The 18,148-nt window shown below is 44.0% G+C and overlaps 1 protein-coding gene across 1 annotated transcript; it reads right to left on the reverse strand.

The window, feature by feature from the left end:
* Nucleotides 1–16,155: 16,155 nt before the first annotated feature.
* On the reverse strand, nucleotides 16,156–17,745 carry IQCF3 (IQ motif containing F3). The gene is made up of 3 exons (XM_061129201.1): nucleotides 17,728–17,745; nucleotides 17,514–17,561; nucleotides 16,156–16,554 (listed from the first exon to the last, which is right to left on the reverse strand). The coding sequence occupies exons 1-3, from the start codon at nucleotides 17,743–17,745 to the stop codon at nucleotides 16,156–16,158; spliced, it is 465 nt and encodes a 154-aa protein (XP_060985184.1).
* Nucleotides 17,746–18,148: the final 403 nt, after the last annotated feature.

Genomic DNA, 18,148 nt, shown 5'->3' on the forward strand with positions numbered 1-18,148 from the left:
TTTGGCATTGCCTCTGTTTGGGATTGAAATGAAAACTGACCTTTTCTAGTCCTGTGGCTAGTTTTCCTTATTTGCTGGCATATTGAGTGCAGCACTTTCACAGCATCATCTTTTAGGATTTGAAATAGCTCAACTGGAATTCCATCACCTCCACTAGCTTTGTTTATAGTGATGATTCCTAAGGCCCAACTGACTTTGGATTCCAGGATGTCTGGTTCTAGGTGAGTGATCACACCATTGTGATTATCTGGATTGTGAGGCAGATATTGGGCACCTCACAGGTCAGCTCTGAGGTTATCTGGAGTCTCATATGAAGGAGGATTCTAAGAGCCAGGTGCTGGTTGGGTATGGTCTGTGGTTGATTAGCAATGCCTCCTGTGAGTAGCAGAGAAGGGGTTGCAGGGCTGCCAAGTCAGCCAACTCCAGGGAAACTCCTTCATAGTGTGGTCTATAGTTTTGTGTTTTTGTCAATGGTTTCCTTTGCTGTGCAAAAGCTTGTAAGTTGATTAGGTCCCATTTGTTTATTTTTGATTTTTATTTATGTTGCCTTAGGAGACTGACCTAATAATATATAGTACAATGTATATCAGAGAATATTTTGCCTATGTTCCATTCTAGAAGTTTTATGGTGACTTGCCTTATATTTAAGTCTTTAAGCCATTTGGAGTTTATTTTTGTGTATGGTGTGAGGATGTGTTCTAACTGAAAGTTTTCTTCTGCCAGCCGTGTGCCATTCTGGGATTCATGACCTCTGGAGGAGAGGACTTCGATCCAGGGTCAGAGAACAGGCTTGACCACTGGAGATTTTGTTGTAACAGAATTTTATTAAAATATAAGAGAGATAGAGAAAGATTCTGACATAGACATCAGAAGGGGGCAGAAAGAGTGCCTCTTTGCTAGTTTCTGGCAACGTGTTTTATGTCTGTTAGCAAGCTCATTAATCAGATAAGAGAGGCACCTCAAGGCCGAGGGAGTTTCACCAGGTCCTCTCTCCACAATATGCATTTCTGAGATAGGATGGCACGAGGTGTGTCATTTTGAAGAAACCATCTTGAAGAAAGGCAGTTCAGTTCAGTTCGGTCGCTCAGTCATATCCGACTCTGTGACCCCATGAACCCCAGCACGCCAGGGTTCCCTATCCATCACCAACTCCTGGAGTTTACTCAAACTCATGTCCATGAGTTGGATGGTGATGCCATCCAACCATCTCATCCTCTGTCATCCCCTTCTCCTCCCGCCTTCAATCTTTACCAGTATCAGGGGCTTTTCCAATGAGCCAGCTCTTTGCATCAGGTGGCCAAAGTACTGGAGTTTCAGCTTCAGCATCAGTTCTTCCAGTGAATATTCAGGACTGCCTTCCTTTAGGATGGACTGGTTGGATCCCTTTGCAGTCCAACGGGCTCTCAGATTCTTCTCCAACACCACAGTTCAAAAGCATCAATTCTTCGGTGTTCAGCAGGCAGATCCCTAAGCAAACACATAGTTTCATTAACAAAGCTTAAGAAAAACATTTCCATGAAAAAAAAACACATTGGTTAACTCAAGGCAGAAGCAGGTGTCTATTTTAATTTTTTGTGGAGAAGGAAAAAATGTCTGCCACTTGCAGTTAATTTCCTCCTCCCGACTGGGGACTTCTTGCCTTCCTACCTGTTACCCTCCCATAACCATTGATTTACATGGGGTTCTCCAATTTTCCCAACACCACTTGCTGAATAGATGTCTTTTCCCCATTATATGTTCTTGCCTCCTTTGTTGAAGATTTTTTTTTTAAATTTATTTTATTTTTAGCTGTGCTGGGTCTTTGTTGTCCAAGGGCCTTCTCTAGTTGTAGCAAGCGGGGTCTACTCTCTGGTTGTGGTGTGCAGACTTCTCATTGTGGTTGTCTCTCTTACTGTGGAGCTCGGGTCTAGGCACACAGGCTACAGTATGGTGGCTCCTGGGCTGTAGAGAGCAGACTCAGTAGTTGTGGTGCACAGGCTTCGTTGCTCCATAACATGTGGAGACCAGGGCTCAAACCACTGTCCCCTGAATTTCAGGGTGGATTCTTAACCACTGGACTATCGGGGAAGTCCCTGTTGAAGATTAATTGACCATTGGTGTATGGGTTTATTTCTGGGTTTTCCATTCTGCCCCATTGATCTATAGGTCTGTTTTTTGTCCCATGTTGTTTTAATTACTGTAGCTTTGTAGTATTGTCTGAAGTCTGGAAGGGTCATGTCTCCTGCTTTGTTCTTTTTCCTCAGGATTGCTTTGCCAATTCTGGGTCTTTCTGGGTTCCATATAAATTTTAGGATTTTTTGTTTCAGTTTTGTGATAAATGTCATGAATAATTTGATAGGGATTGTGTTAAATCTGCAGATTGCTTTGGGTAGCATGACCATTTTAACTGTTAATTCTTCTAACCCAAGAGTATTCCCATTTAATTTAGACCAGTTCCAAAAGCTGGAATCAAGATTGCTGGGAGAAATATCAATAACCTCAGATATGCAGATGACATCACCCTTATGGCAGAAAGCAAAGAAGAACTAAAGAGCCTCTTGATGAAAGAGGAGAGTGAAAAAGTTGGCTTAAAACTCAACATTCAGAAAACTAAGATCATGGCATCTGGTCCCATCACTTCATGGTAAATAGATGGGGAAACAGTGGAAACAGTGACAGACTTTATTTTGGGGGGCTCCAAAATCTCTGCAGATGGTGACTGCAGCCATGAAATTGGAAGGAAAGTTTGCTTGCTCCTTGGAAAGAAAGTTATGACCAACCTAGACAGCACATTAAAAAGCAGAGACATCACTTTACCAAAAAAGGTCTGTCTAGTCAAAGCTATGGTTTTTCCAGTAGTCTTGTATGGATGTGAGAGCTGGACCATAAAGAAGGCTGAGTGCCAAAGAATTGATGCTTTTGAACTGTGGTGTTGGAGAAGACTCTTGAGAGTCCCTTGGACTGCAAGGAGATCCAACCAGTCCATCCTAAAGAAAATCAGTCCTGAATATTCATTGGAAGGACTGATGCTGAAGCTGAAACTCCAATACTTTGGCCACCTGATGCGAAGGGCTGACTCATTTGAAAAGACCCTGATGCTGGGAAAGATTGAAGGCAGGAGGAGAAGGGGATGACAGAGGATGAGATGGTTGGATGGCATCACCAACTCAATGGACATGAGTGTGAGTAAACTCCAGGAGTCAGTGATGGACAAGGAGGCCTGGTGTGCTGCAGTCCATGGGGTGACAAAGAGTTGGACACAACTGAGCAACTAAACTGAACTGAACTGAACTGAAGCTTGTCTGACAGAGGCCTTGTGACAGAGTGTTGGAGCCAACCTGATCAGTTCTTTACTGGGAAAGGGATGAAGTCCGTAATCCGACAGATGTGTGATCCCAGAAAGATGTCAAGCTCAAGTCCTAAATGGCTTGCTGTGAGGTCATAACGGCCCCGGAAAAAGCCATGGGCCTGGCAATTATGCCAGCGCCAGTAGATTTGGATGATGCGGGCAGCTTGGAGCAAACGGCAGTAACAAAGATGGGCGTGCCACATGTGAACCCAGGACTGTAGCTTGATCACCGCCCATTTTTCCCGAGTATAATTCTCTAAAACAGATGATCGCTTCTTTTCCAATAGCCCTTTCAGCCTCTGTCTCCACCAGTACTGAATGATACATGCTCTGAGTGCTGCATGCAGTAGTATCCTGTGCACCAGGGTTCCTCGCCACCAGGCCTGGATCTTTATAGTTTTCTGCTCTTCACCTTCCTTTTTAGGGAGGGCCTGCAAGGAAAAAGAAGGGACACTCAGAAAGTGTTTCCAACCCACCTCAGCTCTGGCATGAGCCAGGAAGGGGTCCTGATACTTTATCAACAATGGTCAATTCCTCAATAGGTCCTGAGCACTGAGCAGGCCACTGGCTGGAGCCAGAAGACCAGACAAGTTCCCCATCTCTGCCACTCCTGATTAACAGACATATCACAGCTGAACTTGGAGTCTCACAGTCCTCATATGTTGCTTGGAGCACACCTGCCCTAGCTATCACCTGGTTCCTTGGGCTTGTTTGGCCAGTCTAGAGCAAGAACACCACAATCTGAGTCAAAGGGTTATTCTGTTGCACCTGGGCATATCACTTCCCTTCAGACCTCATCCACAGGCTGAAGAAGGGGCATCCTTTACTCTCCTTTCATGCCTGACACCAGCTCCAATGCACAACCTACTGGCTTCTCTGTCAAATCACGGGATTAGATGTTTGCCTGTCCTACACAGTTTGGAGCCTTGCTCATTTATTCCTCACTTCCACTTCTTTTGGTTCTCACATCTTGGAACGTCAGTTAACACATATATATGCACTCATGTAAACACACACACACTCCCACACAATTCTAGACTTGGGTTTCCCTACAGTTGACTATGTATCCCCCAAACACAGCCCTCACCACCCGACTCCCCAACTTGGCATAGCCTGGGGTTCCCACTTTGCAGGGTTTCTTCTCCTAGTAATCCAAACCTCCATGTCTCAGTCACCCACCTTTTCAGATCTAGAAGGAACTAGGACAAAAGGACAACCAAGGATGAGTCAATTTCTATTCATTCCAACTCTGGACAGGACAACCACTCATCTTGGTTGGACTGGGACACTCTCAGTTTATGACTATTGTTCCTGAGCAATAATCCCTAGCACTATCTTTCACTCACAAATAGACTTTGCTTTGGGTGACAAATTCGCTGATCATCCCATGCTATGGGCCACAGAGAAGACAACTGTCACTCCTGGGTGACTTCAGACACATTTCAGGTTGGGGTCCCCCTCAACTATGAGGGGCTCTGTTGACTTACTTTTGGTTTAGAGGGTGAAGTTGGAGATTTTTCTGTCTTTTCCTTTTTTACTTTCATGTTCAATAATGCAGTTTTGTCAACATTTTCCTGTAATCAGAGTTAAAAGGGGAAAGATAAGGGTAGGTTGCTCTCTCTAAATTCTATGCTGACTCCACCACATGCTCCACCTCCTGCCTTGCCCAGAGACCCCAGATATAGGATTTGAATCCTTAACAACTGTGGAAATTCATCTTCCCCTGCCTGCAACTTTGGGTAGGCTTGACTCTCTCACTTATACAACATCGAATGCCCATGACTTGGGAATATTGGTTCAAACCCCTCAGGTCTGCAATCCCTTAGATTTCCCCATAGTTGGAAGGCAGATGGTTCTATCAATGTCAGGTCTGTACTTTTCCTTGAGGTCCATACAATTGTATGTAGCAGTTGTTCACTTATATTGTTGTGCAGTATACCATTGTATGAAGGTACTAAGATTTATTTAGTCATTCACCCATTTGGGTTGTTTTCAAGTTTTTAGCTATTATCTAACTACAAAATTTTGTAGAAGCTTTCATTTCAACATATGTTTTCAGTTCTCTTGGCTATATATCTAGGTGCTGGGTTATTCATAATTCCATAATTAACTTTCTGAGAGACTACAAAACTGTTTTCCACAGCAGTTACTCCATTTTATATTTCCATGAGCAATGTGTGAGAGATCTAGTTTTTCTAATCTTCATTCATCTCTTATATTGCAGATACTGTTGTATTTCAGAGATGGAGCCAACAGCATTTTATGGTGGACTGATGTGGAAGGGAATGAATGGAGGAAAGTAAAAGTGAGTATTCAGAGAGAATTCCTCTGAATCAAGCAGACTGGGTAAACGGTCAAGGAAGGTAATTTTTTTTTTTTGTTTGGTAGCACCATGTGGTATGTGGGATCTTAGTTCCCTAACCAGGGATTGAACTTGTGTCCCCTGCAGTGGAAGTGCAGATTCTTAGCAATTGGACCACCAGGGAAGTTCCTAATTTTGGTCATTTTTGCCAACAGTCTCTCTCATTGAGTACTTTTGAAGAGTATTGTTTCTACGGAGTTGGGGGAATGGAAAGCACAATTGGAGTGAGTTTAGGAGAGAATGGGAACAATAGAAGGGGAGGCAGTGACAACATATTTTGTTTTGAGAAGATGTAAAACCTGGAATAGGAGATAGTCAAGCATGGACTTTTTAATTATGGGTGATAGTTTGTAGGCTGATGGGAATGACTTGGTGAAAAGGTGGAAACTGATTCAGAGAAATGAAATTACAGGATGACATCATAGCAAAGGTAAGAGGTAACAGTGAACAAAAGATAAAAAAAGAATACAAGAAGAGCAAAGTGGAGGGGGTAGCCTCAGATAGGGCAAAGAGTTCATTTCAACTCAAGGAAGGCAAAAAGTGTGGTGCAAATGATGTTGAGATGGAGGATGAGATGATAGCAAGATGGGTTCCAGTCTGCTGCTGTGTCCTCCATTAAGTGTGTGGTAATATCATCGTTTGAGGTTAAGAAGAAAAGAGGGAGAACTGACCATTTGAAGAGACAGGAAATAATGTAAAATCTTCAGGTCAGGAAGCAAGATTATAACCTATTTACAAAACCAAAATAGAATCACAGATGTAGAAAACAAACATGTGTTTACCAAAGGGTAACGGGGGGAGGGATAAATTAGGAGATCAGGTTTGACATACACACATTAGTATATATTAAACAGATGAACCTACTGTATAGCACAGAGAACTCTGTTCAATATTCTATAATGACCTATATGTGAAAAGAATCTAAAAAGAGTGGATATATGTATATGCACAACTGATTCACCTTGCTGCACAGCAGAAACTATTACAACATTGTAAATCAAGTATGATCTGTCAGAGGGCAGACAGAATGAAAACCATAATCACAGAAAACTAACCAAACTGATCACATGGATCACAGCCTTGTCTACTCAGTGAAACCATGAGCCATGCCGTGTAGGGCCAAAGCTAGTGGAGGTGATGGAATTCCAGATGAGCTATTTCAAATCCTCAAAGATGATGCTGTGAAAGTGCTTCACTCAATATACCAGCAAATTTGGAAAACTCAGTGGTGGCCACAGGACTGGAAAAGGTCCAGTTTTCATTCCAATCCCAAAAAAGGGCAATGCCAAAGAATGTTCAAACTACCTCACAATATCACTCATTTCACATGCTAGCAAGGTCATGCTCAAAATCCTCCAAGCTAAGCTTCAACAGTACTTGAACTGTGAACTTCCAGGTGTACAAGCTGGATTTAGAAAAGGCAGAGAAACCAGGGATCAAATTGCCAACATCCATTGGATCATCAAAAAAGCAAGAGAATTCTAGCAAGAACACCTACTTCTGCTTCACTGACTATGCTAAAGGCTTCAGCTGTGTGGATCACAACAAACTGTGGAAAATTTTTAAAGAGATGGGAATACCAGACCACTTTACCTGCCTCCTAAGAAACTTGTATGTAAGAAGCAATAGTTAGAACTAGACATGGAACAATAGACTGGTTCAAAATTGGGAAAGGAGTACATAAAGTCTGTATATTGTCACCGTGCTTATTTAACTTCTATGCAGAGTACATCACGTGAAATGCCAGGTAGGATGAAGCACAAGCTGGAATCAAGACTGCTGGGAGAAATATCAATAACCTCAGATATGAAGATGATACCACCCTTATGGCAGAAAGCAAAGAGGAACTAAAGAGCCTCTTGATGAAGGTGAAAGAGGAGAGTGAAAAAGTTGGCTTAAAACTCAACATTCAGAAAACTAAGATCATGGCATCTGGTCCCATCACTTCATGGCAAATAGATGGGGAAACAGTGGAAACAGTGACAGACTTTATTTTGGGGGGCTCCAAAATCACTGTGGATGGTGACCGCAGCCGCAAAATTTAAAGACGTTTGCTCCTGGGAAGAAAAGCTATGACAAACCTAGTCAGCATGTTAAAAAGCAGAGACATTACTTTTCCATGAAAGGTCTGTCTAGTCAAAGCTATGGTTTTCCCAGTAGTAATGTATAGATGTTGAGAGCTGGACCATAAAGAAGGCTGAGCACCAAAGAACTGATGCTTTGAACTGTGGTGTTGGTGAAGACTCTTGAGAGTCCTTTGGACTGCAAATAGATCCAACCAGTCCATCCTAAAGAAAATCAGTCCTGAATATTCATGGAAGGACTGATGCTGAAGCTGAAACTCCAATACTTTGGCCACCTGATGCGAAGGGCTGACTCATTTGAAAAGACCCTGATGCTGGGAAAGATTGAAGGCAGGAGGAGAAGGGGATGACAGAGGATGAGATGGTTGGATGGCATCACCAACTCAATGGACATGAGTGTGAGTAAACTCCAGGAGTCAGTGATGGACAAGGAGGCCTGGTGTGCTGCAGTCCATGGGCTTGCAAAGAGTCAGACATGACTGAGCAACTGAACAACAACAACAAATCATGTATACTCCAATAGAATTTTTTTAAAAGACGGACCGCACAGAAGCGCGGCAGTGAGGAGCTACCCCTTGCCCAAGGTCAGGGGTAGCGACCAAGAGCACCAGGCTGCGACAGCGCAGGAGCAGCGGCCGAGAGGAGCTTCCCCACGTCTGAGGTAAGGGGCGGCGGCCGGCCGAGAGGAGCTACCACACGCAGGAGGTCAGGGGCGGCGGCCGAGAGGAACTACCCCACCCCGGAGGTCAGGAGCCCCGCCTGAGAGGAGCTACCCCACCTCCAAGGAGCGGCTGCTGCCCGGGCGTAGGAGGGCTGAGAGGAGCTACTCCACGTCCAAGGTCAGGAGGGGTGGCCGTGAGAAGATACCCCTCGTCCAAGGTAAGGAGCAGCGGCTGCGCTTTGCTGGAGCAGCCGTGAAGAGATACCCCACGTCCAAGGTAAGAGAAACCCAAGTAAGACGGTAGATGTTTCGAGAGGGCATCAGAAGGCAGACACACTAAAACCATAATCATAGAAAACTAGCCAACTTGATCACAGGACCACAGTCTTGTCTAACTCAATGAAACTAAGCCACACCGTGTAGGGCCACCCATGACGGTAGGGTCATGGTGGAGAGGCCTGACAGAATGTGGTCCACTGGAGAAGGGAATGGCAAACCACCTCAGTATTCTTGCCTTGAGAACCCCATGAGCAGTATGAGAAGGCAAAATGAGAGGATACTGAAAGAGAAACTCCCCAGGTCAGTAGGTGTCCAATATGCTACTGGAGATCAGTGGAGAAATAACTCCAGAAAGAATGAAGGGATGGAGCCAAAGCAAAAACAATACCCAGTGGTGGATGGGACTGGTGTTAGAAGCAAGGTCTGATGCTGTAAAGAGCAATATTGCATAGGAACCTGGAATGTTAGGTCCATGAATCAAGGCAAATTGGAAGTGGTCGAACAGGAGATGGCAAGAGTGAATGTCGACATTCTAGGAATCAGCGAACTAAAATGGACTGGAATGGGTGAATTTAACTTAGATGACCATTATATCTACTACTGTGGGCAGGAATCCCTTAGAAGAAATGGAGTAGCCATCATAGTCAACAAAAGAGTCCGAAATGCAGTACTTGGATGCAATCTCAAAAACGACAGAATGATCTCTGTTCGTTTCCAAGGCAAACCATTAAACATCACGGTAATCCAAGCCTATGCCCCAACCAGTAACGCTGAAGAAGCCGAAGTTGAACGGTTCTGTGAAGACCTACAAGACCTTTTAGAACTAACACCCAAAAAAGATGTCCTTTTCATCATAGGGGACTGGAATGCAAAAGTAGGAAGTCAAGAGACACCTGGAGTAACAGGCAAATTTGGCCTTGGAGTACGGAATGAAGCAGGGCAAAGGTTAATAGTTTTGCCAAGAGAATGCACTGATCATAGCAAACGCCCTCTTCCAACAGCACAAGAGAAGACTCTACACATGGACATCACCAGATGGCCAACACCGAAATCAGATTGATTATATTATTTGCAGCCAAAGATACAGAAGCTCTATACAGTCAGCAAAAACAAGACCTGGAGCTGACTGTGGCTCAGATCATGAACTCCTTATTGCCAAATTCAGACTTAAACTGAAGAGAGTAGGGATAACCACTAGACCATTCAGGTATGACCTAAATCAAATCCCTTATGAATATACAGTGGAAGTGAGAAATAGATTTAAGGGACTAGATCTGATAGACAGAGAGCCTGATGAACTATGGATGAAGGTTCATGACATTGTACAGGATACAGGGATCAAGACCATCCCCATGGAAAAGAAATGCAAAAAGGCAAAATGGCTTTGTGAGGAGGCCTTACAAATAGCTGTGAAAAGAAGAGAAGCAAAAAGCAAAGGAGAAAAGGAAAGATATTCCCATTTGATTGCAGAGTTCCAAAGAATAGCAAGGAGAGATAAGAAAGCCTTCCTCAGCGATCAGTGCAAAGAAATAGAGGAAAACAACAGAATGGGAAAAACTAGAGATCTCTTCAAGAAAATTAGAGATACCAAGGGAATATTTCATGCAAAGATGGGCTCAATAAAGGACAGAAATGGTATAGACCTAACAGAAGCAGAAGATATTAAGAAGAGGTGGCAAGAATACATAGAAGAACTGCACAAAAAAGCTCTTCACCACCCAGATAATCACAATCTGGTGGATCACACAAGTGGTGTGATCACTCACCTGGAGCCAGACATCCTGGAATCCAAAGTCAGGTGGGCCTTAGGAAGCATCACAAGGAACAAAGCTAGTGGAAGTGATGGAATTCCAGTTGAGCTATTTCAAATCCTGAAAGATGATGCTGTGAAAGTGCTGCACTCAATACGTCAGCAAATTTGGAAAACTCAGCAGTGGCCACAGGACTGGAAAAGGTCAGTTTTCATTCCAATCCCAAAGAAAGGCAATGCCAAAGAATGCTCAAACTACTGCAGAATTGCACTCATCTCACACGCTAGTAAAGTAATGCTCAAAATTCTCCAAGCCAGGCTTCAGCAATACGTGAACTGTGAACATTCAGATGTTCAAGCTGGTTGTAGAAAAGGCAGAGGAACCAGAGATCTAATTGCCAACATCTGCTGGATCATCGAAAAAGCAAAAGAGTTCCAAAAAACATCTATTTCTGCTTTATTGACTACGCCAAAGCCTTCAACTGTATGGATCACAACAAACTGTGGAAGATTCTGAAAGAGATGGAAATACCAGACCAGCTGACCTGCCTCCTGAGAAACCTGTATGCAGGTCAGGAAGCAACAGTTAGAATTGGACATCGAACAACAGACTGGTTCCAAATAGGAAAGGGAGTACATCAAAGCTGTGTATTGTCACCCTGCTTATTTAACTTCTATGCAGAGTACATCATGAGAAACGCTGGGCTGGAGGAAGCACAAGCTGGAATCAAGATTGCCGGGAGAAATATCAATAACCTCAGATATGCAGATGAAACCACCCTTATGGCAGAAAGTGAAGAGGAACTAAAAAGCCTCTTGATGAAAGTGAAAGAGGAGCGTGAAAAAGTTGGCTTAACAACAACATTCAGAAAACTAAAATCATGGCATCTGGTCCCATGACCTCATGGGAAATAGATGGGGAGACAGTGGAAAGAGTGTCAGACTTTATTTTTGCGGGCTCCAAAATCACTGCAGATGGTGACTGCAGCTATGAAATTAAAAGATGCTTACTCCTTGGAAGGAAAGTTATGACCAACCTAGATAGCATATTGAAAAGCAGAGACATTACTTTGTCAACAAAGGTCCATCTGGTCAAGGCTATGGTTTTTCCAGTGGTCATGTATGGCTGTGAGAATCGGACTGTGAAGAAAACTGAGCGCCGAAAAATGGATGCTTTTAAACTGTGGTGGGAGAAGACTCTTGAGAGTCCCTTGGACTGCAAGGAGATCCAACCAGTCCATTCTGAAGGAGATAAGTCCTGGGTGTTCATTGGAAGGACTGATGCTGAAGCTGAAACTTCAATACTTTGGCCACCTCATGCAAAAAGTTGACTCATTGGAAAAGACCCTGATGTTGGGAGGGATTGGGGGCAGGAGGAGAAGGGGATGACAGAGGATGAGATGGCTGGATGGCATCACTGATTCGATGGGCATGAGTTTGAGTAAACTCCGGGAGTTTGTGATGGACAGGGAGGCCTGGAGTGCTGCGATTCATGAGGTCGCACAGAGTCGGATATGACTGAGCGACTGAATTGAACTGAAGCTTATAGAGAAGTACCTTTAAAGTCTGATCACAGTTTTCTCACTTCTGCTTTGAAGGATAGAAGGCAAAACTCAGAGACCATGGTGACTGAAATTATTATTATTGCTGTGATCAGTTTTGAGGGATGACAAGTGTCACCAAACAGGATTCTATGGGGCTTTCCCAGGACAGATTCCCTCCATGTCCTCTGCTGGACTCTTATTTATGGGAAAAAAAAAAAAAAAAAACTTTAGTCAAAGAATAAATTTAATCAGAAAAATGAAAAAAATGCAAAAACAAAGACAAGCAGTCAAACAACATAAAATAACACTTGTTTAGCCCTTAAACAAACTCAAAGACCTTTAGTTCCTCCTTAAGGGCTATAGATAATGTTCTGAGCCATATCCTTTGAGTTGTTTTACAGATACTGAAAACCCCATGAAGTGGAAAAAGTTAACTGTATCCTGCACAAGCATGTATACCCCAGACAGTTGAAACCAAAAGGTTCATGATGTTTACTCACAGTTTTCCACTACCAACCAATCAATAGTATCCATAATCTGATCATGTATGTCGCAACCCTCTCCTCAGCATATAGCCCCTTCTTCTTTTCCTTATATTGACTACAAACAAAAGCTAAAGAGTGAGGAATTGATTCTTTGGGACATGAGTCCACCTTCTCCCCAGGACTGCCAACTTCCTCAGTAAAGCTATCTTTCTTTTTATGTAACACTGGTCTCTCGGTATTGGATTCTTAAATGACAAGCAGCTGAACCTAAGTTTGGTAACACAAGCACTAGGGAAATACCAATGCTCCAAGTGTGGTGAGCATTTGTTACCATCAAGATAAGAACAGAGATTAAGAGTAACCATTTAGAAACTTTTAAAGCAATTTGACAAGACTGGGAGCTGACTGTGGTTCAGATCATGAACTTCTTATTGGCAAATTCAGACTGAAATTGAAGAAAGTGGAGAAAACCACTAGACCATTCAGGTATGACCTAAATAAAATCCTTTATGACTATACAGTGGAAGTGAGAAATAGATTTAAGGGACTAGATCTGATAGACAGAGTGCCTGATGAACTATGGACGGAGGTTTGTGACATTGTACAGGATACAGAAATCAAGACCATCCCCAAGAAAAAGAAATGCAAAAAAGCAAAATGGCTGTCTGAGGAGGCCTTACAAATAGCTGTGAAAAGAAGGGATGTGAAAAGCAAAGAAGAAAAGGAAAGATACACCCATTTGATTGCAGAGTTCCAAAGAATAGCAAGGAGAGATAAGAAAGCCTTCCTCAGGGATCAATGCAAAGAAATAGAGGAAAATGATATAATAGGAAAGACTAGAGATCTCTTCAAGAAAATTAAGAGATACCAAGGGAACATTTCATGCAAAGATGGGCTCAATAAAGGACAGAAATGGTATAGACCTAACAGAAGCAGAAGATATTAAGAAGAGGTGGCAAGAATACACAGAAGAACTATACAAAAAAGATCTTCACAACCCAGATAATCACGATGGTGTGATCACTCACCTGGAGCCAGACATCCTGGAATCCAAAGTCAGGTGGGCCTTAGGAAGCATCACAAGGAACAAAGCTAGTGGAAGTGATGGAATTCCAGTTGAGCTATTTCAAATCCTGAAAGATGATGCTGTGAAAGTGCTGCACTCAATACGTCAGCAAATTTGGAAAACTCAGCAGTGGCCACAGGACTGGAAAAGGTCAGTTTTCATTCCAATCCCAAAGAAAGGCAATGCCAAAGAATGCTCAAACTACTGCAGAATTGCACTCATCTCACACGCTAGTAAAGTAATGCTCAAAATTCTCCAAGCCAGGCTTCAGCAATACGTGAACTGTGAACATTCAGATGTTCAAGCTGGTTGTAGAAAAGGCAGAGGAACCAGAGATCTAATTGCCAACATCTGCTGGATCATCGAAAAAGCAAAAGAGTTCCAAAAAACATCTATTTCTGCTTTATTGACTACGCCAAAGCCTTCAACTGTATGGATCACAACAAACTGTGGAAGATTCTGAAAGAGATGGAAATACCAGACCAGCTGACCTGCCTCCTGAGAAACCTGTATGCAGGTCAGGAAGCAACAGTTAGAATTGGACATCGAACAACAGACTGGTTCCAAATAGGAAAGGGAGTACATCAAAGCTGTGTATTGTCACCCTGCTTATTTAACTTCTATGCAGAGTACATCATGAGAAACGCTGGGCTGGAGGAAGCACAAGCTGGAATCAAGATTGCCGGGAGAAATATCAATAACCTCAGATATGCAGATGAAACCACCCTTATGGCAGAAAGTGAAGAGGAACTAAAAAGCCTCTTGATGAAAGTGAAAGAGGAGAGTGAAAAAGTTGGCTTAACAACAACATTCAGAAAACTAAAATCATGGCATCTGGTCCCATGACCTCATGGGAAATAGATGGGGAGACAGTGGAAAGAGTGTCAGACTTTATTTTTGCGGGCTCCAAAATCACTGCAGATGATGACTGTAGCCATGAAATTAAAAGATGCTTACTCCTTGGAAGGAAAGTTATGACCAACCTAGACAGCATATTGAAAAGCAGAGACATTACTTTGTCAACAAAGGTCCATCTAGTCAAGGCTATGGTTTTTCCAGTGGTCATGTATGGATGTGAGAGTTGGACTATAAAGAAAGCTTAGTGCAGAAGAATTGATGCTTTTGAACTGTGGTGTTGGAGAAGACTCTTGAGAGTCCCTTGGACTGCAAGGAGATCCAACCAGTCCATCCTAAAGGAGATCAGTCCTGGGTGTTCATTGGAAGGACTGATGCTGAAACTGAAACTCCAATACTTTGGCCACCTGATGTGAAGAGCTGACTCATTTGAAAAGACCGTGATGCTGGGAAAGATTGAGGGCAGGAGGAGAAGGGGATGACAGAGGATGAGATGGTTAGATGGCATCACCGACTCAATGGACATGGGTTTGGGTGAACTCCAGGAGTTGGTGTTGGACAGGGAGGCCTGGCGTGCTGCAGTTCATGGGGTTGCAAAGTGTTGGACACAACTGAGTGACTGAACTGAACTGAAAACTATTTGAAATAGTAATTTTATGTATGTTCTAATAATTACAAACAAGCCTTGTATTCTATATGCTTTTCCATTTATTTTCATCAAAATTTGCTTGTTTTACAAAATAATTGGCCTATGATGGATTGAACATTTTTAAAAAATGTCCTTCCCCATTGACAGCCTGTGAAACAATGGTCTTCAGTGCAATCACAGGAATGAATGACTAAGCTAGGGTGGAAGTCAAAATCACAGGAGGTGAGAGGCACGAAGCATGGGGGCATCATCCAGTCAATGTTGAAGTCACAAAGAATGGTTTCATACATAGAGTGGAGGTGTTTGATATCAGTGGGAGCCTTATTTGTGTTTAGCACCCTTGAGAAGCTTGCAATGATGGGGGAGGGTGGAGGCAGTACTAAGATTCCTTAAGATCATGGTATCTGCTATTTCCCAAAGAAAATAGCATCCAGATACAACAAAGACCCCATAATGTGCTGCAATTAAGACCTAACACAGCCAAATAAATTAATTTTAAAAAAGAAAATAGAATCTAAATTAGCATGAAGCTTGCAAAACCTTGTGTCCAGTCATCACTCAGGCCAGCCTCCTGTGGTTTCTCTGGGCTGCTCTGTTCCCAGGACAGCCAGCCAAGTGCCTGACTTCTGTCTGGGGCTTGCCAAACACATAGCCAATGGGTGCAATCCTCGCTGGGTCCCAGTGGCAGGCTGAGTGTGTAGCATGCCTTCACTCTCATATGAGGAGGTACCCAGAGTCTTCAGAAATACAAAGCCCAATGCCTCCCAATTGCGAGTTTAGGAGACAAAACTGATGATGGAGATGTGGACTGGGACATCTGGCTCTGCATATATGAGGTCACCCTCAGGCAGCAGTTTCTGATTTGGATACAGTGGCACATGGCTACTGTGGGTCCAAACAGGGGCCATAGGCACTGAGGGGCAGGAGTGGGGATAGGAGGGGGAGATACCTATATTGAAGTATTCCCTGAGTAGAAGAGGGCAGGGCCTGAATCTTTGGGGTCCCCATCCTGAGACAGTCACTGAAACACACAAAACCTGGTCAGACATTTATTGGGGTGGTGGAGCCAGTTCTCCACCCTATAGTATTCTCTTAGATTGATAGGATTTCAATATGGAACTCTGGCTGGTTGAAAGCACCTCCATATTGTGCCTGTGAAACATCACTGGTCTGAAAGGTGAAGCAGCTCTTTGGAGCCTGTAGTATGCATACAGCGTTGCACACTTGGCAGTAACGTTGATGGCACTGCCACATGCGAACCCAAGACTGGAGCTTGACTGCTGCCTGCTCCTGGATTATATAGATCTTCAATGAGATCTGCCGTCGCATATTCAACTTCCTCCACAGGACTGTTTTCCACCAGTACTGAATCATCCAGGCCCTGAGGGCGGCTGACAGCAGGGTCCTACGCACCAGGGTTCCACGCCACCAGGCCTGGATCTTCCCAGCCGCCTTCATCCTTGCTATCTGGCGTTGTTTTGCAAGAAGCAACTAACCAAGCAAAGCAGAAGACTCCTAGTGAATCTGTCACCATCAACAACAGCTGTCGTGTCTGCCACAAAGGACCTCTGATTGTCTCTTTGAACAATCAGCCTTTTCCCTGGTGGATCTCAGGGCCCAGGAACCTTGGGTGGGGTTCTGGCTCTACCTCTGTCTTGTCTATGCCCACAAACACATCTGCTTACCCTCTGAGTCAGTGTCTTTGTCTGTATAAAATGAGGAGATGCTTGCCCTGTGGTCTTCACAGGTTCATGGAATCAGTGGAAACACTTTCTGATCCAGAAGACCAGACATGGATGTGAGGAACCAAAGGGTCCTCATGAGGATTAAACTCTGAACTTATAGCTTGCATTTCAGCCCAGATTCCAGCCTGTGATGCTACCTCCTGATGCCTTACACCATCACAGCCCCCTCGTAGCTTCCTCCACCTCATTTCTTTTGACTTTCACTACTCTTTCCTGGTGGCTCAGATGGCAAAGAATCTGCCTGAAATGCGGGAGACTGGCTTGGATCCCTGTGTTGGGAAGATCCCCTGGAGAATGGAATGGCAATCCACTCCAGTATTCTTACCTGGATAATCCCATAGACAGAGGAGACTGAGGGCTACAGTCCATGGGGTTGCAAAGAGTCGAATACAGCTGAGCAACTAACACTTTCACTATCTCTCAATCACTCTCATATCCTTCTAGGCCCAGGATGCCCTTTCTCCAGCTCTCTAGTTTTCACTGAGGTGTGTCTCACCTTCCATGTGGCCTGTCAGTATCCTGATTCCTCGCTTCTCTACTGTCTCTCTCCCTCCCTCACCCAGAATATGGAGGGAATATACCAGGACAGAAAGGCACCACTGAGCTGATTCCTGTGAGACTAGAGATGAAGCCTTTACTTTCAGGGACCCTGGAGTCAGAAGGCCAATGGTCTGAGGTTCCCGCATGCTCCTGGGCCCCACCTACCTTCCTTTTCCTCTCTTTCTCTAGATCATCATTATCTGGTTCAGGTTTCTGCAATCAGAACATAGGGAGAAAGCATGAGTGAGGACCAGTCTCTGTGCAAAGTTCTCAAAGCCCCAGCTCCCTGTTCTTTTCCAGGGTCCTTGAAGTCATCTAGTGCTTCCCTTGGCCATAGGGCAACTCCCCACTCTTGGGGAAGGGAGTGTCTAAGTCTTACACAGCATTTACTGCCCATGGTTTTGGGGCAGTGGTTGAGGTGTTCATATCCCTCTCTGGTCGCTGCTCCATTGGTCTTGGCAGAGGCAGGAAGGATGGTAGATGAGGAGATAGCCATGATGTCACAAGGGCAACTATGACCCAAGGACCATGTTGCCTTCTCCAGGCTCAAACTTGTTGGATAAAGTAGAAACACCTGCATTTCCCTCCTGCTAGGGATGCACCAGGGTCTTTGGTAGAACCACATCCCCTGAGAGTGTGTCTTGTCCCAAGAATGATCTCTGGTTAGGTCCACCCACAAAATCATCCTGTCCTCAGCTACTGAGCAGAGCAGCTCACATAATGCAGAAGAAGGTGCATAGGCTCAGGCTGCTCTCCACACCCTCCCATTTTCTGTGCAATGGTGCCCTTCTTCAACAGGT

The sequence above is a fragment of the Dama dama genome, chromosome 24 (genome assembly GCF_033118175.1).
Source record: "Dama dama isolate Ldn47 chromosome 24, ASM3311817v1, whole genome shotgun sequence".
Classification (NCBI taxonomy): Eukaryota; Metazoa; Chordata; class Mammalia; order Artiodactyla; family Cervidae; genus Dama; species Dama dama.

Bases quoted from the DNA above. Each gene is read 5' to 3' on its own strand.
- IQCF3 (XM_061129201.1), bottom strand. The intron at 16,555-17,513 runs GTAGGTGGGGCC...TTGCTTGGTTAG, and splicing joins AGAAAGAGAGGAAAAGGAAG to TTGCTTCTTGCAAAACAACG.